Source organism: Pipistrellus kuhlii, unplaced genomic scaffold (genome assembly GCF_014108245.1).
Source record: "Pipistrellus kuhlii isolate mPipKuh1 unplaced genomic scaffold, mPipKuh1.p scaffold_m20_p_1, whole genome shotgun sequence".
Taxonomy (NCBI): domain Eukaryota; kingdom Metazoa; phylum Chordata; class Mammalia; order Chiroptera; family Vespertilionidae; genus Pipistrellus; species Pipistrellus kuhlii.
In genome coordinates, this window is record NW_023425404.1 from 58,431,153 (window position 1) to 58,455,806 (window position 24,654).

The 24,654-nt window shown below is 44.3% G+C and overlaps 1 protein-coding gene across 1 annotated transcript; it reads left to right on the forward strand.

Annotated features, from left to right (window-relative positions):
- The first annotated feature begins 3,361 nt into the window (after nucleotides 1–3,361).
- GREM1 (gremlin 1, DAN family BMP antagonist) lies at nucleotides 3,362–16,581 on the forward strand. Its single transcript, XM_036446877.2, has 2 exons — nucleotides 3,362–3,587; nucleotides 12,611–16,581. The coding sequence occupies exon 2, from the start codon at nucleotides 12,612–12,614 to the stop codon at nucleotides 13,164–13,166; it is 555 nt and encodes a 184-aa protein (XP_036302770.1). The 5' UTR covers nucleotides 3,362–3,587; nucleotide 12,611; the 3' UTR covers nucleotides 13,167–16,581.
- Nucleotides 16,582–24,654: the final 8,073 nt, after the last annotated feature.

The following is a 24,654-nucleotide window of genomic DNA, read 5'->3' on the forward strand; positions in this document are numbered from 1 at the left end:
TTATACCTCAATAAGTCTAGGAGGAAATAAAAATATAGTGCTTAAAGGGAAAAAACAAAAAAAACAAAACAAAAAAACACTCCAAGATGGCATACATAGCCTCTGCAATTAGGTTGAACGGCCACACACACACACAGCTTTTGCATTTCTCAGCAAAAACTTCCCTAAAAGGCCTTCGAGGTTCTTCTCCAAATCCGGAGAGTAGTTCCATCTTAGCATCTTGGGAACTGGATGAAGACACATTCTACAAAGAGGTGAGCAAGCAGGAAAAATGTACTTTCCTTTTACAAACCAATAGCTGAGCAGGATATACATATCTCACAACAGCCCTAAAGTAATTTAACACTAGTTTCTGTAAGTGCAATTTATCATTTATTGATCATTGTTTAGGTCTCATATTTAAAATGTTAACTTCGACTACATGGAGTCATGCTATTTCTTTCCCCTCTTACTGAGAACTGGTTTCAATTATGAAATTAAAGAGGGCTGAAGCCCTGGCCAGTTTGCCTCAGTGGATAGAGTGTAGGTCTGTGGACTGAAGGGTTCCAGGTTCGATTCTGGTTAGGGACACATGCCCTGACTGTAGGCTCGATCCCCAGTAGGGGATATGCAGGATGGTTCTCTCTCATCATTGACGTTTCTGTCTCTCTCTGCCTCTCCCTTCCTCTCTGAAATCAATTAATATATTTATATGCATGTGTATATGTATATAAAAGAAGGCTAAAGAATTTTTACTCTTTTGCCTTCATCCTGATTGGATAATGGTTTGCATTGACTGGTTGAGAGCTGTGGCAACACAAATATGAGGCAAAAAAACTTGGATACTGAAATAAATATTTACAAACACACTAGACTATAAACTGTGAGGTGAAGGCCTGTGTTGGTCACATTCCTGACGGCTACGTCCTCAGCATCCAGGTGCAGTTGATGACTCCAATTCGTGGGTGTGTGCTGAACGTCCCCAATCCACAGCTACTTTCAGAATCTTAATTCTGTGTTAGATACGCTGCATTCTGTGTGCATCGTGCAATCAGAATAACCAAAACAGACAAATCTCCGCCCTCATGAAGCTTCTATTCTAGTGGCAGAGAGAGGTCAGTGGCACTGAAGAAAACTGATGCAGTTGCCGAAGCCTGTTTGGCTCAGTGGTAGAGCGTCCGTCTGCGGACTGAAAGGTCCCGGGTTCGATTCTGGTCAAGGGCATGTATGGTCAAGGGCATGTATCGATACATTGGTTGCGGGCACATCCCCAGTAGGGGGTGTGCAGGAGGCAGCTGGTTGATGTTTCTCTCTCATTGACATTTCTAGCTCTCTATTCCCTCTCCCTTCCTCTCTGTAAAAAATCAATAAAATATATTTAAAAAGAAAAGAAAAAGAAAAGAAAACTGATGCAGTGAAATGGGATGGGGGTGGGGTGGGGGATCAGAATGTTTCCATTGTAAACAGTGTGCTCTGAGAAGTCTGCTGGAGAGGGGTCAGCGTGATGATCAACATCTACTTGATAGAGAGTAATAAACGATTGAGATACACATCAGCCACTGATTCAGGGCTCCACAGCAATTTCTTCCAATTCAGCAGGTAAGTATTTTTATTTGGGGTGGCTTATATGAGTCTTGGAGGGGAAAGTGACTAAAGCATTAATTCTTAGATTAGAAAGAGTTGCTGAATTTGCAAAATAAAGAGGTCTTTGAACGGATAGTTTACACAGTGAGCGGACAGCTTGTTGGTGGGCTTGGCGGAACTGTTAATTGCCTAAGTATTTTGTGTATTTCTGACTCCCTACCTCTTCTGCGGCCATCCCCACCAGGGAAAGTCGTGAAGTCCTGTTGAACGTTCACATCCTGCAGGCAACTACAAATTGTGGCTCGTGAGATGATTTAACAACAAAAAATTATCGAAAACATTTAAAAGTGTAGCACTGAGTTCATGGGGGAGAAACTGCCCTTTGCACGAACAAAACATTCAAAGGATGGAAGAGTCTCTAGATACGGAATTAATGCAGATTTCCTTCTTGTTTCACTTATTTTGAAAAATTGACTTCCAGTATCTAGTAGGTGTTCACTGTGTGTTGTCCCCCATCCCACGCTGCCTGCCCGCCGCCTGCCCAAAGGGGGGGAGGGGGGGGGGAAATCATGTTGTTTGGAGGTTTTGTTTTGTTTTCTTAGCCAAGTACTTAAATCACCACGGTTTCATAAGTACCTTTTGATGGGTTTCATTGTTTTGTTTATTTTGCTTTAGTCAGTGCAGAAACCCTCAAATTTCCTTCTATAACAAACTTCCCTCCATCCCCCCAATCTAACCTGTCTGAGGGAGGCGGTCTGCAGACAGGCCTCGCAGCCAGCCGGGTTGGTTTTTACACGGGCTATGACTTACACACACACACACACACACACACACACACACACACAAAACTCACGGCCTCTTTTAAGAACCAGTTTTCAAGCTAAAAGAATAAACGAAAGTGCTCGCTCATCTTTCGGAAAAAAAAGACATGCTGTTGGTATGTGTTCGCCCATATCCATCGGGTTCTCGGTAATGCATACAGACTGTGGCCTCGGGCTTTTCACATACATAAGTCTTGCCTTAAATTTCGGGGAAGTAGTTCCCTTGTCTGACGGTTTATTCTCCTGGTTTATTCCATCTTTCACATGCCACACAAAACCCCCTCTCCTAGAGACTGTCTCCCTTTTGAAAACCGCTGGGGAGTGAAGAACTTAGGCTTATTCTCCCATCTCCCCCGTTATTCCTTTCTGCACACTCACAGCCCAGGCCGCCAGCTTCTGAGCTGGAAGAGCCCGCGGCGGCGAGGAGAGGACGGGTCCCTTTGACGACTGGCTCCTGCAGGCAGCGACGAGCCCGCCGGGGTTAACGGGGGGCGCCGGGGTCAGAGCCCTCGAAGTTGGGGGCCTCGGGCGGAGCCGCGCGACCGCTCCACCTGAGCGCCCCGCACGCCCGTCCCCTCCGCGGGGAAGGAGTCGCCCCTGTCCCGGTCCCTCGGAGACCTCGCTCTCTGCAGTGCCACCTCCGCGCCCTAGCCCGTCGCGGGGCGGACGCCGGCGGCGGAGCTGGGGAGAGCAGAGGCGGGCCCGGGGCGGAGAGGGAGCGAGGGGCCGGGAGCCGGGGGGATTTCCTCCCGCGCTTCCCCCTCCACCGGGAGCGGAAAATGTGATTTGCTGTGCATTCCAGGCGCGGTTCCCTGGGGTGACCTCTCCCGGCCGGCCCGGGCGGGGGAAGCAGACAAAGAGGCGAGGGGGGCGGAGAGGGGACCCCGCGGGGAGCAGGAGGGGTGCGGGGGCGGGGGCAGCCCCGGGAAAGGGGGCGGACGGCGGGTCCCCGGCGGCGGCGGCGGCGCCTGGCCAATGGAGAGGCGCGGCCCCCGGGCGCCGCGCTCGGCCGTCGGCATTTAAACGGGAGCCGGCGCGATGGCCCGCACTCGGTGCGCCCTCCGCGGACCGGGCACCCAGCGTGCGGCGAGAGCGCCCCTCTCCGTCCTGCCGACCCCGCGCCCAGCCCGGTGGCTCGGGCCGCGGCTGCACCCCGCGCCCCGCGTTCAGAGCGCCGGCCGCGCCCGCTCGCCGCGCTGACAGGTGAGCTTCGAGGCGCCGGGCCGGGTGTGCGCGCGCGCGTGTGTGTGTGTGTGTGTGTGGGGGGGGGGGGGGGAGTGTTGGGTGGAGGGTGCGTGTCTGCGCGCACAGGGGTTTCCAAAGCCACTCCCGCGCCCCGCTCCGGGTGGACGCGCGGCAGCCCTCCGTGCGATAGGCTGCGGCCCTGCTGTCCCCCGGGGTGAACCTGGAAACGCCGTCGCGGGGTTTTCCCTGCCCCAGGCCTTGGCTGCTAGACCTCCCCTGGCGCGGTCTGCGGGGAAAGGCCGGGAAAAAGGCGACCCCGAGCGAGAGCGGGTCCCGTTCCCGTCTCCAGGGGCCCAGCCGACGCTCCCCCGGGGCGCCCGCACTGCGAGGACGCGGAGCTCCCTGCGGCCGGAGTGCGGGAGCAGAGGGCCCGCGGGGAGCAGCGGGGACCTGCCGCTTGGCAGCAGTCCGCGGGGCCAGTGAAACGGAGAGGGTTCACGTTTTTGAGGCGGGGAGCCGGGCTACTCCAGGTCTGGGGCACCCGCCTGAGAACCCAGGATGAGCCGGTCCTGGGCTGGAGGAGCAGGAGAACCAGCGATGGATTCGCGCAGGAGTCGGGATACGTGGTCCGGGTGCGGACTCAGCGCGTCATTGGGGGCTCACACGCCCACGTGCCGGCTGCGCACTCGTGCCCACGTACGTTTCGTGCCTCGGTTCCTCGTTGTAGGCTCCTTTCCGTCCCTTGCGCATCTCCAGGAACCTCTGACCTGCAGGCGCCTGGCGGCGACCACGCGCCGGGTCCCTCGTCCGCGGGTGCCCCTGGGTTTGTGTTTTGGAGGCCCCCGCCTCGCCTCGCCGCGCCTCGCCGCGGACGGACCATGCGGGACGGGTGGCGGAGGCTGGTCTCTGGCTCAGAAGCCCAGGGAGCCTCTCGACTTCTCGCACCCCTCGCTCACCCATGGACCCCCCCTGCAGCCCGGGGAGTGAGGCCAGGGGCTGCGGGGCTGATGAGCTGTCACCGCATCAGCCAGAGTTCATTGTAGGCTTTAGGTTTGGGGAGGACAGGCGCGCCCCCACTCCGGCATGGCATTGTCTTCAAACCCCAGCTTTGCCTTGGGGGCGCCCCTGCCTGGCGTTCCTCTGCGCCTCCTTTAGTGACGGTCCCGGGCATGGTGGGGGACAAGCGTGAGGTGAGCGAGGCCCTGCGATCGCATCCTTCCTGTGCGTTCGGAGCTGGCCTGGATGGTCTCCCGGTCGGACCCGGTTGCCGCCTCCTGCCAGTCTCTTTTAGACAGAAATATAGCTTCGAAGTTAGGGGTTAATATCTTTTTTAAGAAATGGAACGAGGGCAGAGAGGCGACCATGGGTCGGTAATTGGATCTCCTGCTGGAAAGAGCAGATCCCAGCGGTGTACGGGTCTGTTTATGTTCCCCTTTCGAGATGGTGCCAGGACAAGCGTCGATTAAAATAATCTATTGTGTTAAGTGGGTCATCAGGGATTTAAACTGTCCCCCGGACCCCAGCGCAGTGGCCTCCCTCTGGCTGTACACACAAGTTAAATAAATAGCGGAGAAGAGGTTAAGATAACCCCGTCCCGGGGTGAGGAGTCTTCTTTCTCCCCAGGGCTTTCCAGCTCCCCCTTCTCTTTCTCTTTCTTTTTCTGGAGGGGGAGGGGGCATAGTAACTTGAAGGGGTGGATTTTTCAAAGCAATGAGGGGGAGATCTTAAGAAAACTACAGATTATCATCTCCTCCCTGGCACACCCAAATCTACAACAGTAAGTCATTTGATTACTATCGCTGGATAAATTGCACTTTCCAATGGTTCACTAATTATTTAAGGGTTCTTTAGATCTGTAGTTGCTCTGTGTGTATGTGTGTTTAACCCCCCGGGTCATTTAGAAATGAAAGTCTTTCATAAACTTAGTATAATTTCACAGATTCCTTATTTTCTTTAAAGTCCATTTTGAGTGAGATGCTTTGGCAACTCATGATCTATAGGAAATTTACGTTGGCGGACAGTCTGTAGGAGGTGAGTGCTCACACAGGGAAGTATAGAAACTTATGAAGTCCCCACATCTCTGAATGAGAACTGCCTGCCTGCCTTATCTTCCCCAGTCTCAATGTTTCAGTATTAAAAGTGATAGCAATCCAAGAAATGCTTGTCAAGGGCAAAGCTGTGGAGCATGTCCTAGAACAGAGAGTGAAGAACCAGTCAGCCCAAGCAGTGGAAGGTGAAGGTACCAGCCCATGTCATACATCTGCAAGGAATTTTCCTTCCTTTTAACATATGCTCTTAGAAATGCCAAGCGCAACAGTAATTCCTGGGACAAGAAATTTCCTTCACAGCGAACATGAAGTTACAAAAGAGAGAATCATTTGAGTTTAGGGTATTTTTCAAACGTTATTGCATGAGAAACAAGTCCATATGTCCTTTGTTAAATACTGTGGTGGGTGCCCACAGAACAGGGATGAGCGCTAGATAGAATTGGACTCAAACCTTGACTCTCCTATTTGGAGCCCTGTAACCTTGGACAGATTCCTAACCTCCCTGATTGGTAAAAAAAAACAAAACCCCACAATATTATTGATCTCATATTTTGTTGTGAAAAGTAAATGATAAAATTTTCTCAAAATTTAGCAAATCACACTCACACAGGAACCAACATCTTTTACTACAAGACAGAACCTTTAACTTAGCTATCTCTCTTAGTGCTGCTCAGTGAATATTTAATGTTTATTCCTTTCAAACTTATTTCCTGTTAACTGCAAGAATTGTATACAATCGTTGAAACTGGTTTGACTTAGTGGATAGAGCATCGACCTGCAGACTGAAAGGTCCAAGGTTCGATTCCGATTCCTGTCAAGGGCATGTACCTTGGTTGCGGGCACATCCCCAGTAGGGGGTGTGCAAGAGGCAGCTGATCCATGATTCTCTCTCATCGATGTTTCTAACTCTCTATCCCTCTCTCTTCCTCTTTGTGAAAATTCAATAAAATATATTAAAAAAAGGAATTGTATACATCATTAAATTCACGCGCGCGCGCGCGCACACACACACACACACACACACACAAATTTTCAATGAGCTTAGAGCTCCTGAGATACGAAACTACCAGGTTCAAAATCAGGAGGTAATAGTTATGGTACTTGCAACATGTACAGGTTGAGACTTTATGGTCCACTAGTTTGCCAACCACCAACTCTTCTTGGTATAGCTTGACTTAAAAGAAAGAAAAATCAACCCAGCATATTCCTAAATTTTCTATTTAATTTCTGAAAGTTGACTTTTTTAAAAAGTAGAGATCAAAATAAACTTTGCCCTTCTCAAAGATTTAACCCTAAGATAAAGGAGTAGATTATTCTAAAATCTGGCCTGCACTTAGAGCATTTGCTTTCAGTTCCATTTTATATATACATATTTTTTTTTTATGCTGGGAGAATAATTTGATGCCATACCTGTTGAATTTCTTTCTAAAGATTTATTCACCAGGAGGAATTGATCAGATATCGAGGCACAGACAGCTGGCTTGCTGACCATTGTCTCTTCACAGTAATTCCCACTCAACACTCCATTTAACTGATGATAAGCAGGTTGGTTAGCTAAAATGAGAAATATAGCAAGAAGAGGGCGGAAAAAGCTAGCCTAAACTTTTTCAAAGACACCAAGAACATTAGAAATAGTAACATGTAGCATTTTCATTTTTTATTCCCCAGAATTAGATTATGTGCTCATAGTCTTGTAAAGACAGGAATAAATCATGTCCCACTTAGGACAGAGGTGGTTAAACTGATTTGAGAATATCTATATTCTCTGGTACAAGTGCATTGGAGGGGAGGACAGTGATAAAGGAAAAAATAAAAAAAGATGGGATGGATCTTGCTGGTGGGGAACAGTAGTAGGGAAAGCTCACCACGACAATATGATCACATTACTTGGAGGAGAAATGCATTAAGGGGACATTGAGGTAAGGTTAAAAAATATTGTCTTTAAAGGAAAATCAAGGGAGGTTTTTGTGGGTGTCATGATGCAGTCTGGATCTGAGTTACAGCTTTAATTTAAAGATGTGAATGGGTCATTTCCTAAATGCAAGTTACCAAAAAAAAAAAAAATGTTTGCAACTCATGGTTGCACATGGGTGATAATTCATAGAAACCTAAATCTGGACTAGCGTTTGGGTTGAGTTTTGATAATGGGACACTTCACTTATTGATATGAAAAAGAATAGTCCTCAAGGAATTTACATCTTCTTGATTTTCTCCATGTCTAGGATATTTACAATCCTAATGCTAATTATTTGGTGGCCATACAAATGGGATTTCAAGAGCAAAATAGTCCTATATCCTTCACTGAGTCATCAGGACCAGGTTGGGATGTGTGTGGGGTGGGGGGAGGACTGGGGAATGGAGGTGGGGGAGTGGGTGGAGAGTGAGTTGGATGGTTGGCCACAATCACTAGACAGAACCCTGGTTCCAGTCCTCATTGCCTCATCCCCTCATTCTCACTCCTGTGGAGTACGTACAGTCCTTCAGAGCACTGCTCTTCTCTAAGAAGCAGAGGTCTCTGTTGGTTGAGATTCCAGAAGTTGGTTTTCACTCCTCTCCAAACAGCTAGTTAATAAGATTTAAGAACTCTTAAAAACCTCGCAATTAGCACTTGAAGACCTTTGAAGAATAGGCTTTTTAAAAATGAAAAAAATAAAACAAAACATTTCATAATATTTTCCACATCTAATAAATCTTATTTAGAGGCAAATTTACTTTTCTTATTAAAAGAAACCACCAGCCTGCCATTCTAGATTCCTTTGGCTTATGGGGTACACATGCTCCCATAGGAACAGGAAGTCTGCCCAAACTAAAACTGAAAACCACAGTTTACTAATTTGGGGTTTACTGCTTGATTGTTGGTTTCTGCCGTAGTGAATACAATGACTTCAATTAGAAAATTGCCTTTTGCTGGGGATCAGGTAGAAAGTAGTGGCTATTTGGGGTTCTCCTAAAGAGAGGAAGGCAAGTATCTAGAAGCTCCCTAGACTGTAAGGAGCTTGCTATACTGAGGGTGAGAATGAGAGGACTGCAGTCGGCTGCACTGCTCACTGGTAGGTGGGAAGGCGTTTTAAAATGAAAAGAAATGGAAACTCTATAAATCCCACATGGTCTGCAATAATCACTCTTTTAAGAGCACCTACTGTGTGCCAGGTGCTGAGGATAAGGTGACGAGTACACCCTCGTGGCTCTCAGTTTAGGTATTTACGTAATTACAGAGGTGAAAATGCCAAGAAGGAAAAGCCGAGTACAAAGAAGGGCCTACATTGGTCTGCGGGGGGGGGGGGGGGGGGGGGGGGGGGGGAAACATTTTTAGACAGATGCTTGTGGGAGGGATGGCCTCATGACGTGAACCCGTCATACTGCAGTCAGCATACATTGCCAGTCAGCCTCAAGTTGGCCTCTGTGATGTGGGCTCTGCCGCCCTTGCTCTGGGAGGGCTGCGTTATCCTGCAGGGCTGAGGGACAGAGGGGGTGTAGGCCCGGGGCTCTCTCATATGCTCCTCTTTGAAATGGGCAGAGACTGTTTTAGTTTAGACCCTGTCCCCGAGCTGAATAAATGGCAGAAACTGGTGAAAGCGTTTTCAGTTTCACTCTATAGCATTTGTGGAGGAGACTGAACGGTCCTGGCTCCAGCTATCCTGGGCTCTGGAGAAAATCAGCCCTGTTTTATAACTGGACTTTTCTCGTGAGTGATTTTTTTTTTTAAAAAAAGACAAAACAAGAAAATTAATTTTTTGGGTGGTGAGGCAAAGAAAAAAAAGGCTCTGTTTAAAGAACAGGGATGTTGTAACATAAACTGACAAAAGCCAGGGAGTCTGCAGTCAGAGCAGAGAGCTAAATGTCACATCATCAGCTCCAAACTTGAACGCGCCCTAAAGTATTAAGCTAATGTTGGGAAGATGGTGCCATTTAAGGATATTTTATTTATTTAATTATTATTATTATTAAAAAGAAAATTTTATTGTTGCAAGTATTACAGATGTCCCCGTTTCTCCTCCACCCTGCCCCCGATCCAGGCCTTTAGCACCCTATTATCTGTGTCCACGGGTCACTTAAGGATATTTTAGATTTAATACCTAATGATCTTAATTTGACAGGGTCCTTCAGGTTGCATGGTGTTTACTGACAGGGGTGTCCCGTAGAGAATGTAGAGTCCACATTGCCTTTGTCTTTGAAAAGTGATTGCTCTAGCTCAGGGGTCCTCAAACTTTTTAAAGTGGGGGCCAGATCACGGTCCCTCAGAGAGCTGGAGGGCCGGACTATATGAACCACTAATTCCTACTGTAACACCTCGGCTGCGCTCACTGCCCAAAAAACCTGGCGGGCCGGATCAGACTCCTCTGCGGGCCACATGTGGCCCGCGGGCCGTAGTTTGAAGACGCCTGATAGTTCCTTGGGGGGCTGTGATAAGGTTTCTGTTAAATTGCACTTCCTTGATGACCTTGGGTAACACCAGTGTCCAGAAGAGAGCAGGGAAATGATGCTGCACATCTTTGTCCTTAAGCTCAGAAAACCATGCTGAGTCCAGGGCAGGGCAGGCCAGGGGAAGTTCAGGATGCATGTCAGATTTAGTGTGATGGCCTGAGGAAGGAGGCTATGAATCTGAAAATGCCTGTCCCTCTGTACGCTGTGGCTCAAGTGCTGTAGGCCTTCCCACTCAAAGCTCATTAAAAGGCAGTCCTGCACTCTCTCAGCGTCCCTCCCCTGGCGACTACATGCATGTTCAGGTTTGAGAAGCTGTCCCAGGAGAATCCTCAGAGTCTCTGATGCTTCTCTCTTGTGCTTTCCTTTTAAAAGTATGCTCCTCCTGCTCCTCTTTCTCCTCTGTCTGCCCTCCCTTCCCGAACACCCTTCCTCAGAACAAATCTCCTTTTCCCAATTTACGTTCCTTCCTCCATGAACTTTTCTCTCTCTCCATCCTTGCTTTACTGTTTTATTCTCTTGTCAGTTTTCCTTCTGCCCTCCCCCCCCATTTAACTTTTTGTCATTGTTCATATGCCATTTTCCTCTCTTATCTTTATCTAAATCCAGACCCACCAACAATAATTCATTGTCACCAATCTATTTAACACATCTAGGGCATTTATTAATGCAAATATTTGCACACATCTGTTCTCTTGTGCCTATTTTCTGCCTTCTAAATTTTACACATGCGTGTGAGCGCGCAAGCACACAGACACACACACACACACACACACGTGAATGACACATTTCATCATTTAAAGTGGAAAAAAAAATATATCTTTGTGTTAAGAATGATATAATGAATATTTGAATTCAGTTTAAAAATGAGAATAAGTGAAGGGTCCAGGAGTCTTTGTGAATTACGAGATCTTTGTGGTAAAGTAATTCATTCTGTCTGCAGTACCGTCAATCTCAAATTGTTTTCACTTTTACATCAGAACTTATCTGAATAGCCTGTCTGGGGAGATGCGGTATATACCGTTGCTTAAATGAAGTCATTTATTGAAAAGTAAAGTGATTTTCCTCAGCTCAGGTAGCAACTTTATGCTCAAGGAATTCCAGTAGAAACTCAGTCTCAACTTTTCGTTCAGCGCCCTTCCTGTGAAGTATCCTCCCCCATCCGGTCTCCCCACCGGTCACCTTCCTAAGCCTGAAAACGGTGAGCATCATAAGCATCCAACCAGGGCACAACTCGGAGAGCACCGAGGCTAGTCAGGGAGAAAGACTGGGAGACCTGCCTGGAGTGTGAAGCTAACTTATTTTTGTGAAAAACAAGATACATTTCCCAAAGAGATGCAAGGTGATCTGGCATTGAAATAGTAGGAACATACTAAATACTGTCAAGTTTAGGAATGAATACAGGTAAGTTACCACGATACAGATCAAACGTAGTTGGTGTCAGAAGCCAGGAAGCAATTCCCCGGGGAGTACCTGCGACGAGGGAAGAGAAGGGCCCCGGCTGAGTTCAGATCTCTACTTAAGTCACTGTGTGATCTTGGGCAGGGCACCTCTCAGCCTGATGGCCAGAAGGGTAAAAGGAATAATAGTGCCAATTCATAGTGATATTGTGAAAAGTAAGTGAAATATTTTACCTAAATGTTTATCAAGTGCCTGGTGACATACTAGCTGCTGTTCCATGTGCTGCCTGCCTAACACGGGGTACAGTAGGTGATGTCCTCTGTGAGCCAACAATATAGAGCTCATGGGCCTAGACAGTCTAGGCTACTGTACATCAAGCTATAGGGGATAGCCTATTGCTTCTAAGGTACAAGCCTGTGTAGTATGTTGTTGTAGAGAACAACACAGAATTAAATCAAGCACAAGAGAAAATGGTTTCATCAAAACATGTGGTAAACACTAGATGTATGAAGCTGTTTTACAGAAACCTTTTTTCATAAGTAGGAAGAGTGCATCCTAAAATAATAAAAATTTGGTATAATAAATACATAAACTAGTAACATAGTCGTTTATCATCACTGTAAAATTTATGAACTGTACATAATTGTATGTGCTATACAGATATGTGACTGGCAGCACGGTAGGTGTGTTCACACCAGCATCACTACAACATGGGAGTAATGCCTTGTGCTGCAATGGCTACCGTGTCACAGGCAATAGGAGTTTCTTAGCTCCATTATAATCTCACAGCACCACTTTTTGTTTGTTTCTTTTGTTAATCCTCACCGGAAGACACTTTTCCATTGATTTTTAGAGGGAGTGGAAGAGAAAGAGAAAGACATGAGAGAAACACATGGATTGGTTGCCTCCTGCAGGAACCCTGAGCAGGGCCCGAGACAGAGAGGAGTCTGCAACAGAAGTATGTGCCCTTGACTGGACTTTAACCCGGGACCCTTTGGTCCGCAGGCCAAGGCTCTATCCACTGAGCCAAACCGGCAAGGGCCAGGACCACTGTATCTGCGGTCCATCACTGACCAAAATGTTGTGATACAGCACATGGCAATATTAACATTTTAATGAATTAACGTCTCTATTTTTCATGTCTCCCCTCTCCGTGTTTCCTTCCTTTAGCATGATCCGCACCGCCTACACTGTGGGAGCCCTGCTTCTCCTCTTGGGGACCCTACTGCCAGCTGCTGAAGGGAAAAAGAATGGGTCCCAAGGTGCCATCCCCCCGCCAGACAAGGCCCAGCACAACGACTCGGAGCAAACTCAGTCTCCACAGCAGCCTGGCTCCAGGAACCGGGGGCGGGGCCAGGGGCGAGGCACAGCCATGCCTGGGGAGGAGGTGCTGGAGTCCAGCCAGGAGGCCCTGCATGTGACGGAGCGCAAATACCTGAAGCGAGACTGGTGCAAAACCCAGCCGCTCAAGCAGACCATCCACGAGGAGGGCTGCAACAGCCGCACCATCATCAACCGCTTCTGCTACGGCCAGTGCAACTCCTTCTACATCCCCAGGCACATCCGGAAGGAGGAAGGCTCCTTCCAGTCCTGCTCCTTCTGCAAGCCCAAGAAATTCACCACCATGATGGTCACACTCAACTGCCCCGAACTGCAGCCCCCCACCAAGAAGAAGAGGGTGACACGTGTGAAGCAGTGCCGTTGCATCTCCATCGATTTGGATTAAGCCGGGACGTCTGTCCCAGGGATGCAGCCCCAGGCAGTCCCAGAGCCAGACCTAAAGCAACCTGATTTGTACTTGGCTTAAATCTAGAGACAAGAAGAACCACCAGCTGCCTCCTGACGGGCACCTGCGAGTGCGTAGTTTGCGTGCATGCGTGTGCATGGGTGGCCGTGGCTGCCTGCAGACACCAGAGGAAACAGTTTCTGCTGGAGGGCACTTCCTGTCACCCAAATGAATCTGCTTCCGCAGGGAACAGCCCAGAAAGCCCACACCACCCCAGGCATCTTCAAAGGTGCAGGTCCAAGCTCTGGTTCTGCCTTTGTCTTCTGTGTGCCCTCTTAGGGACTCTCCCTTTAGAATGAATGTTGATGGAAGAGGCCGCTCTGAGGGCAGGAGACCTGTGTTAGTGCTGTATTACACTTGGAAGGGGCTTTTCAACCTGTGCTTGCTTCCTGCCTCCCTCCTCCCTTCCATAGTCAACCCCTTTGTAGGATCTCAGTGACTGTGTCAGTCTAATCTCCCATTTGCCAAGGGTTCTAAATTAACTCACTGGACCATGGATGTAAATGTTTCCCATCTTTGGAAGACCCTTCAGACTCTAGGGGAGCTGGTGTGGACAAGGGCAAGAAGGACAGAGGAGTGAGAGAAGGGAGGGGTTGAACTTAAGGACCACTTGGGCCCAGCAACATTCATCAGGGAGATGTGCGGGGTCTTGGAAGGCCAGCCCCCAAACACAGTAGACCCTTGTGTCAGCAAGTTTTCTCCTGGTGGTTAATAGAACCCAAGAGAACAGGGGAGAAATGAAATTGTGGAAAATAAAAATCATTAACGTTGGCTGTCACTCTGATTGGCTGAAATGAGTTGGAGCCCAATTCCAAACTTTAAAATACGAGTACTGACCACTTTGAGTTTCGCCCTTTCCTGCTTTGCCTCTCAGGCAGACAAATAGATGTAGCTCAGCACCCCCCACGTAGGGATCAAACGAGAATAGAAACCTCGTAAGCAGGAGGCACTAATTCCCTTTGTTTGGTTATAATCACCTCTTTTCCAATTCACTACTTCTGGGTAATGCTTGTGAGAGGCACAGCCTGGGCTGTAAAGTCTCTGCCTCTGCTGGATATCCCTGACAGTGAGGAACCAGGCTCAGAGGAGAACGTGTAGGGCCTGCTCCATTCTAGCCTGAAGAATCTTTTGCTGCAGTCATTGAGAGAAGTTTGAGCTGGAGAGCAGAAGAGAGTGAGGACGTAAAGGAGGTTGCTTCTGGCTAAGGAGTATTTTAATGCCTGGCAGGAGATGTGAGGGACGTGATCTCCCCTTCTTCTTTTGTCCTGTGAGGGCCTAGTGGGAAGCCCCGGTAAGAAATCCGAGCATTTGGGTTCATTAGCTGTCATGGTCACATTGGTGGGATTCATGGAACATTGTAACTCTCCAGCGTGTACTGGTAGAGGCTGTCCTCTGATTAAAATTAAACTTGAGCTACTTCTCAATAGCTATGATACTTAAGATTTATGTAATGGCCCAAGTGTGGTGTGGATGAACCTTACTGCATTTGGGGTTTGTCTAACCTGTTCCTTCAAGCCTGAGGTTTTATATGTAAACTGTTCCCCACCCCCTAACACTTTTTTTTTTTGTCTTGTATCATCTCAGCCTTACCTCCAAGTTATGTGTAACCTGGGAAACCAATACCATAGATTCATGTTTCAGTTGCCCATCAAGGCTCCAGCATTCGAAGGCTCATTGTAACTAAAAAAGCTGTTTTTATTTTATTTTTTGTTGTTTTGGTTCAGTGTTCTCCCATTTAATAACTAAACAAGAACCATACTCTGCAGCAGAAGTTATTTTGAACACCCAAAATGTTGGGTCTAATTTTAAAACTTTAAAACTCACTACTGATGATCCTACTACGCTAGGTGAATTTGTGCATTTCTTATACACTGTATGCCCCTACCCTAAATCTTTCTATCATTCACATCCTCCAGCAATAAACCACAGAATGGATTTAATTAAGCACACAACTGCTAAGCCGGAGTTTTTGAGGGTAGGGGAAAGGACGAGAAAGGGAAAGGAACTGAAAATATAAAACCATACTCAAGAGGAAAAATGACATTCAGAACCAGCGTCACTGAATTTCTCTTGTTTTAACTGTGCCAGAAGCATGCAGTTGTATTAAGAGAGATGACTTAAGTTGGCAGCAGCAATCTTCTTTTACTAGCTTGTACCACATCTTGCATGTAAGTTGAATTTGGCTTAAGTAAAGAGAATTTCCTCAAAATGAACTTCACTGGGATAATCAGCAGCATAACTGCCCTAAAAAACACAGCCTAGCCAAAGAGGGAACTGTCTGCTTTTCTTATTGTGCCTATATTAGACTCGCACAAGTACGGTGTGTCTCCCAACATTTATTAAAAGTGCCATATCTGTTACATAGTGTATTGGAGTCACCGATGATGTACTGATATGTTTTTTCATTACTATAGTAGAATTTTTTTAAGTGGCAAGCTATTTGCAATCTCGATCTTTCCTTATTAAAATAATGCCAAACACCAAATATGAATTTTATGATGTACACTTTGTGCTTGGCATTGAATGAGAGAAACACACATCCTGCAAGTCTATAAGTTGTTTTTGTTGTTGTTGTTATTATTGTAGTTCTTCAAAGTTTAAAAGTAAGTGAAAAATCTGGAGGAAAGGATAATTTCCACTGTGTGGAATGTGAATAGTTAAACAAAAGTTATGGTTATTTAATGTAATTATTAATTCAAATCCTTTGGTCACTGTGATTTCAAGCATTTTTTTTCTCCTTTATTTGACTTCCTTTGAGTTGAGCAAAGAAGAGGCGGGCACATTGTATGCTGTCGGAGGCTTTTATCAGGTCAGCAAGAAATAAGATCTTGACACATCTGAACATGCATTACAGAGTCCAGACCTGAGCTTTTATTTTTTTAAATTGAATGTTCCTTAAAGGTTAACATTTATGAGGCAATATTAAGAATCATTTTAACGGTTATTTTGGAAGACTTATGATGTGTGTGTACAAATAGTGGATAATAATGAATAGTTCACAAGCCCTTTTAAGGAAAAAATCTAAAAGGGAAAAAAGTGTGTGCAGAACATTTATAAGTGAAAAGTTAATGCTTAAGAGTGAAAGTAGTTCTATTGATTTGTCATTCTCAAGATATTTAATATCAACCGCATTGTGTATTATGTCTGCTTTAATCATTTAAAAACAACAGAGGATTATATAGACTATGATTAAGGTACTTTGCTGTGTATGAGGAGGAGAGGGGATTTGATAGTGTCATGGAAGTTAATATGGTTTCAAGCAAAGTTTTATGAATCTGTAACTAGAATGTAATTTTACCCAAATTATGTTCTATATAACTTTCCCCAAAGAGCAATAAATAGAACCTCTTCTCTCTGTGTGTCTCTTGTGTGTCTGTGTAACTGGAAGTACTCATGGGATAGAGGTGATGCAAGGATTCACTTGTTGTGGGAAGGGAGATAGGAAAACAATTAGATCCTGTGGCCTCAAAAGGAATTTATTTCTTCCACCTAGACCTTCCAGATTCTGCTTGGTGTCAGATGGATACCTCAGGCTATGGCAGTTAGAAGAGTGAGAAACAGTTATGAGAAGCCTTCAAATGGTGGAAGACTTGTCATAGAAATGATAATAGCTCCATTTTGAGGTGTTCAAAGGAAAAATGGGAGAAAGATTTAGGGCTCAGTACAGGAAGAGCTCTCTAAAGATGGGAGTGATTCAGCAAAGCAGTGAGTTGCCATGAGATGGTGATGTTGAACTCCCTGCCCTTGGAAATACTAAACCATATTTCTTTGCTTAGAGACTTTGTCCAGAAAAGTCACTAAGCAAAGAAACAAACAACAAGCAGCAGCAGCAACAACAAATCCTGGTGAGGGGAAAAGAGACTGATTTCAAGAGTTTCCATATTATATCACTTAAAATATCCAGTTTTCAACAAAAATTGATGAGTCATGCAAAGAAACAAGAAATCATGGTCCACATACAGGAACAAAAAGAACAGACCTTAGGAAGTCCAGACATCGGACTTATTAGACAAAGACTAACTCAACTCTTTGGATATTCAAGAACTAAAGAAAAATATTCGAAGGAACTTAAGGAAAATAGGAGAACAAAATTTCATCAAATCCTGAAAACAAATAAGAGAAATTGCTTTTTAAAAAAAGAAACAAATAGAAAGTGTGAAGCTTAAATGTATAAATGAAATGAAAATTTTACTAGAGGGGCTGAACAGCAGATTAGAGCAGGCAGAAGACACCTTTATCTAGACTAATGAGAGGGAGGTAGGAGAGAAAAAGGACTCTATTAAAATCAGAAAATGAAGATTCCCATAAACTTTCCACAAATACCAGGAGGATTATAAGGGAATAAATACTATGAACAACTGTATGCCAACAAATTAGATAAAATGGACATATTATTAATGTAACAAAAAGTCTAATTCCATTTTTTTCATGTTTGACTCCTAACATCTTTTATGCCTCACTCCTCTCTCGTTCCCTCCTGCCCCACATCTGGGCAAGCTGATAAGAAAGCCCAGGCTCTCCCTTATTTGGCACTGATGCGATCAAACTATTCAAGGACCGGTCTGCATGTGAAAACCCTCAGCCTAGCTCACTCTTTAACCACCATAAAAATTCAGTCAGTTTTCTGTGCTCAGATCAGGTTGGGAGGCCTGCCCTGCTCTCCACAGAAAACCTTGTCATAAAACTTTCATTTACTCTTGGTGTGTGTAGTCGTGTCATCAGTCTTGACATCTGAGCCAGATTTTGAATAAGGTCCATGCTGTTTATGCTGGTGTCTATAACACCTAGAAACACACAAAGTATGAGAATTACTTGAGAAGAAATAAATATTTGAATAGAACTATCACAAATAAAGAGGTTGAATTAGCAATAATAATTTTAAAAAAAACTTGCCACAAGAAAAGTCTGAGACTAGAGGGCTTCATTGGTGAATTTTACCAAATATCTTAAGGATTAATACCAAATGTTTATAGCCTCTTCCAAAAAACAGAAGAGAAGGGAACACTTTCTATCTCATCCTATGAGATCAATATTACTTTGCTACCCAAACCAGACAAATACATTACAAAATAAAACTATAGACAAATATCCCTTAGGAATATAGATGCAAAAATTCTCAACAAAATGCTAGAGAATTGAATTCAGCAGCACACAAAAAAAGATTATACACCACGACTAAGTGGGATTTCCCCCTTGGAAAGTAAGGTTGGGTTAATCATCAATCAGTGTAATACATCATATTAGTAGAATAAAGGACAAACATCACACAATCATGCAGAAAAAAAATCACTTGACAAAATCCAACACCCTCTCATGATAAAAATCACTTAACACATTAGGAATATAAGGGAATTCTGATAAAAGACCCAATAAATGACATCTATGAAAAACCCACACAGCTAACATTACTTAAGGGTGCAAGACTGAAAGCTTTCCCCCTATGTGTATCTGCTTTCACCACTTCTTTTCAACATTACACTGGAGGTTCTAACCAGGGCAATTGGCAATAAAGGAAAAAAGAAGTCATCCAGATTGGAAAAGAAGAAGTAAAACTATTTCTATTTTCAGATGACATAATCTTGTATGTAGGAATACTAAGGAATCCATAAAAGAAGTATTAGAGCTGTTTTGATCCATTCAGACTGCTATAATAAAATATCACAGACTGGGTAGCTTATTAAAAACAAACATTTACTTCTCACAGGTTTAGTGGCTGGAATTACCAGATCAGAGTGTCAGCATGGCCAGGTGACAGCTTGCTTTCAGGTCTGGAGCCTCTTTTACAAGGAACTAATCTCATTCGTGAGGGTTCCACCTTCTTTTTTTAAATTTTATTTTTATTTTTTATTAAATGATTATCTGCGTACATATCTTACCATTGCTCCCCCCCCCCATACATGCCCTCCCTTCCCAGAGTTTTGTGTCCATTGGTTGTACTTATATGCATGTATACAAGTCCTTCGGTTGATTTCTTATCTTGATTTAAGCACCTCCCAAAGGTCCGACCTACTGATACCATTACCAATGGGGATTAGAATTTCAACATACGAACTGGGGAAGAGAGAGGGCACAAACAATTTGGACCAGAGGAAGAGCTAATAAATGAGCGCGTCAATGTCACAGCAAGATCAAGATACAAAAGTTAATTGTATTCTATTAAGGAAAAGCCTAAAACTAAAATTTAGAAAATAATTCCATTTGCAACAGCATCATAAAGGATAAAATGCACAGGGATAAATTTAATAAGGGAAGTACTAGGCATGTACTAGTACGATGAAAATACAAAACATTCTTCAAAATATTAAACACCTAAAGAAATAGAAATATATCCTGTGCTCATGGATTAGAAGATTTAACGTTACTCAAACTCAACACATTCTCTATCAAAGTCCTAACTGGTTTCTTTGAAGAAATGGACAAACTAACCCTAAATTTTATATGAAAAAGCAAGAGACCCAGAATAGCCAAAACAATCTTGAAAAAGAAGTCTAAAGTTGGAGGGCTCACCCTTCCTGATTTCAAAACTTACAGAAAACAATTGTTACAAGGCAAACACCCTTTTAACAACCACTAGGATTTTTTCCAGCCTCTTCAACAGTTCTTCCTATGATCCACTTCTGTTTTAATCATTTTACACACTTCAGTAGTAACCACTCTCAATTTTTATAATAATTTCTTCTTTGCATATTTTAATTGTTTTATCATCAAAGTGTGCATCCCTAAACTCCACACTTTATTCTGGTTATAACCCAACTAGTGGCCTGGTGCACAAAATTAGTGCACTGGGGACGGGATTCCCTCAGCCCACCCTGTACCCTCTCCAACTGGGGACCCCTTGGGGGATGTCTGACCACAGGGATCAGGCCTAAACCAGCAGTCGGACATCCCTCTCACAATCTGGGACTGCTGGCACCTAACTGCTCACCTGCCTGCCGATCACCCCTAGCTGCCCTCCCCTGCCAGCCTGATCTTGCCCCCAACTGCTTTGTCCTGCTGGTCTGATCTCACCCCTAACTGGCCTCCCCTGCTGGCATGATCACCACTAACTGCCTCTGCATGAGCCCCCACCACCATTGCTTTGTTCAGAAGGAAGTCGGATATTTGGAAGATGGTCAGTTGACCTGGTCTAATTAGCATTTTATCTTTATTAGTATAAGTAGATTATATAGGATAGGATTGCTTAAATGGGGGAAGGGGAATGGAAGGAGCCTTTTTCAACAAGAGGAGATGCTCTTGCCAGACAAAAATACATAATTTCTATATCTGGACTGATAGCCATATGCTCCTTGCATTTCACCCAGATTTGGTTCTGATTGGTCTGTTTCTATGCCAATTAGCATGTCTGGGCTTACCAATGGGCCTGATCAGGGAGGGAGGGCTGATAAGCAGCTCTAGCAGAAGCCTGAGAGAAAGAGAGGGAGGGCTGCTGGCCAGACCCCCAAGAGAAAGAGAGAGGCAAGTGCTGATCAACAGCTGCCATGGAGGCTATAGATCAGACCCTGTTTTTCTGTGCAGGCCTCACTCCAGGCCTGATCTGCAGCCCCCTCGACAGTCTGTGCTGGGTCGCAGAGCCCACGGCAGTGGGCAGACAGTGCTGGTTGCCAGGGCAATCCAACACTGACTTCCAGTTGGTCAAGGCTTCCAGTCATTTTGGATGTTATGGACCATGCGTTTTTATATATTAGAATTAAGTGAGAAAATATGAAGGTCTAAATTAAGGCAGCCCTAAGCCCCTTCCTGTGATCTGGGTAGTGATTACCAAGCAATCAGTGTTCACTTCCTCCTGTTGCATCAACAAGTTTACTGGGAAGAGGTTAAATTAATTGGATATTTTAAAGTATTTTAAACAATTATTTTGTTCCTCATCATAAAAAAACAAAGCTTAGATTCTGATGGTCACAAAAGGATTTTATCATCTTCTATGTTTATAATTGCAGCTACCTTTTCTCTTCTGCTCATTTATCATTAGCACATGTAGCATTAGTCCATTGCAAATGAACTTCATTACCTTGCAGACATCCCACAAATGCCAATACTGACCCCTAGAATGTAGACATTTATTATTATGCACAGTGATAGCAGAAGTTAAAAATGGGAAGTAAATACCTATTGTTTTTTTACTTCCGCACTTCTTTTTCTTAAAAAAGTTTTTTTTTTAAAGAAAAACTCTTGCCTTATGTGATGCCATCCAGACTTATTACTGTGCCTTTCATCCTTGCTCTCCCTTAGGCATAGGGCTGACATAAGAGCACATCAGAAAATCAGAAGACCCATTACATCTGGCCATTTTGATTGATTTTAGAAATGGGCTTGAAACAACCTGGATGCAAAATAATCTTCCTTAAGATTTGAATTTGGAGACTGGGAGAAACAAGATGTTTTTGCTTTTCTAAGATGACAAGTTATAATAATGCTGTAGACCAAAATCTGATGATAGTGATCTTTCCCAGGTAAATGGATGAAATTGTCTGAAGAATGAATCCTCAACACACAAAAAATCAGAGCCAAATAAGGAGTAGGTATCTCAATGAAAGAATTTTTTTCCTATATGGGGAATCAGACCAACCTCTGGGTCATTCTGTATTAGTTATATATCACTTTATAACAAGTTATGCCAAAACTTAGCACCTTATAAGAACAAACATTTAGTATTTCACACATTTTAATAGGGATCTGGAAGTGACTAAATTGGATGCTCAAAATCTCTCATGAGTTTGCAATTAAGGTCTCAGCAGGGGTTTGACTGAGGCTGGAGAATCCCCTGCTCATAGGGCTCACTCACATGGCTGGAGGCCTCATTCCTCACACTGTGGACCTTTCTTCACAACATGGTAACTGGCTTCTTTCAGCATGAGTAAACCAAGAGAAAGCAAGGAGGAAGCCACAGTACCTTTTATGACTTAGTCTTCCAAATCACATTTTACTTTCACTTTATTCTAATTGTCAGAGCAAATCCCTAAGTTTGCCTACATTTGAGGGGAGGGTTTTTAGGCTTCACCTCTTACAGGGAGAAGTATCAATGAACTTGAGGTCCTATTTAAAAATCAACACACTCTTGCCTGGCCAGCATGCCTCAGTGTTTGAGCGTTGATCTATGAATCAGGAGGTCACAGTTCGATTCCTGGTCAGGACACATGTCCATATTGCAGGCTCTATCCCCAGCATGGGGTGTGTAGGAGGCAGCCCATATATGATTCACTCTCATCATTGATGTTTCTCTCTCTCTCTCTCTCCCCCTCCCTTCCTCTCTGAAATCAATAAAACTATATCTTAAAAAATTAAATCAAATCAACACACTCTTAGTTACACCAATCAGTAAATTTAATCTTTGGCTTAGTTTGCATTGGTTTTATGTCACTTAAGACCCACAGAACCTGTGTCACTAAGAAAGTTTTAGATGTTACTATTTATTGCTTTTACTCTGTGAATTGATCTCTAATGATAGAATGCAGGCAAAGCAGAGCTACTTTTAGTGTCCTGCATCTGTATCACCAGTAGCACCAAAACTGGATCTTAACCCATAGCAGAGAGAACTTACCTTCCAGTAGGGCCAGAGGCCCACTTAGTAGACAGAAGTTGATATTCAGTGCCACTGAGGGACCAGCTATGTGCCTTCCAATTCCTTCCCATTCTCTCTGCAAACTTCAAACCCAGGCATTCTCTTCATAGATAAACATTTTTGGATTCAATTTTTAATTAAAAGGATGGACCTAGTCAGCACTTTCCACCTTGCCATTTTCCATTTAAGGGACCAGGAAGAGACTCTTCAAGTTGAAGATTCTAAATATTACATTTTTTGAAAACTTATACCGGAGGAGCAAAGTAAACAATGCTTTGAATAGAAGGGGCCCTTCGCCATGGAGAAGAAATTGTCACTTGAATTACATTTATAAACTTGTTTACTAAAAAAATTATCGCAGATTTTAAAAATTCTTATTTTTATTAAATGTCAGTGAGTGTTCCTGCTTACAATAAACAGAATCTATATTTTAGGTTGTGGGATCAGAAAGAGGTGTATTCAAAGTGATTAGGTAACTCACACACCCTCTGAGGGTGGGGCAAGAATCTTGTTTGAATGCTACATAGGAATATAGAGTCCAGAAATAAATGGTCATGGAAAAAAAAAAATGCCCTACTCACCATGGTGCTATTGTAGGAAAGTATTCCTGGTTTGCCCACCACACCTTCGTTATGACACTAGAGACAGATGTAGAAACTGCAACCCAGATGCCCAAGAGCCCAGTCACTCCCTCTTGATGACCGACAGAAGTTATGCGATCCTATGAATGGTTGCTGACTCAGGTTGGTTGCTTCTGCTGCAGGTCTGGTGTGGTGTAACTGCCCATTAGAATCTAGGGCAATTTACAAACATAACTTCACGGGAGTCTGGGAAGTGTGAGTGTTCTGCTTTCTATGCTCTATGTTACAAGGAAGCATCCCCATAGGTTCCTGGAGTAGGCACCCAGAGAGCAAGAGGCCACATCAAAGTAATTTGCAAAAAAAAATTTTCACGTGGGTGAAAAAAAAACACGTGACAGGCTTATGTGAAAACATCAGTCTCTTGTCTCATCTTTTCTACCTGATCTCCTCCAACTCATTTCTGAAGGTCAACCCTTTTCAATTCTTTTTGCCTGTTTCTTCTGCCATTGCTGAAAGTTCAACAGGGGTCAATGCCCAAAACGACTCACTCACATGGCTGGCGGTGGATGCTGGCTACTGCGGGAAGCTTAGCTTTAAGTGGTCTCTTCACATGTCTTCGGCTTCTGAAAGCACAGTGATTGGGTTCCAAGAGCAAGTGTTCCAAAAAAAAGAAGAAGATAAAAGCTGCCAGTTCCTTAAGACTCAGCCTGCAAAGAAAAAGAAGAAAACTCTGCCATTTGTGACACCACGGATGGAACTTGAGGGCATTATGTTAAGTGAAATAAGTCAGAGAAAGACAAATACTGTATGCTTCTGCTTATACCCTGTTTCCCTGAAAATAAGATAGTGTCTTATATTATTTTTTTCTCCCAAAGTTGCGTTAGGTCTTATTTTCAGGGGATGTCTTATTTTCAGGGAAACATGGTATATAGAATCTAAAAAGATTGAACTCATAGAAATAGGACAGAATAGTGGTTGCCAGAAGAGGGGCTGTGGGGTGAAGAAGCTGCTAAGAGAGTATATCTGAAAAGTTCTCATGTCAAGAAAGAAAACTGATAACTATGTGAGGTGCTGGATATTAATTAAACTCATTAATGGTACATATATCACATCACTATGTTGTATACCTTAAACTAACACAATGTTATATGTCAGCAATATTTCAATAAAACTGGGAGGAATGGGGTTAAAAAAAGACTGGGCCTGAAAACCTATAGTGTCACTTCTGCCATAGTTAATTGGTAAAAGCCATGTAGACCTGCTATAGTCAAGCGAGAGGATGAGAGAA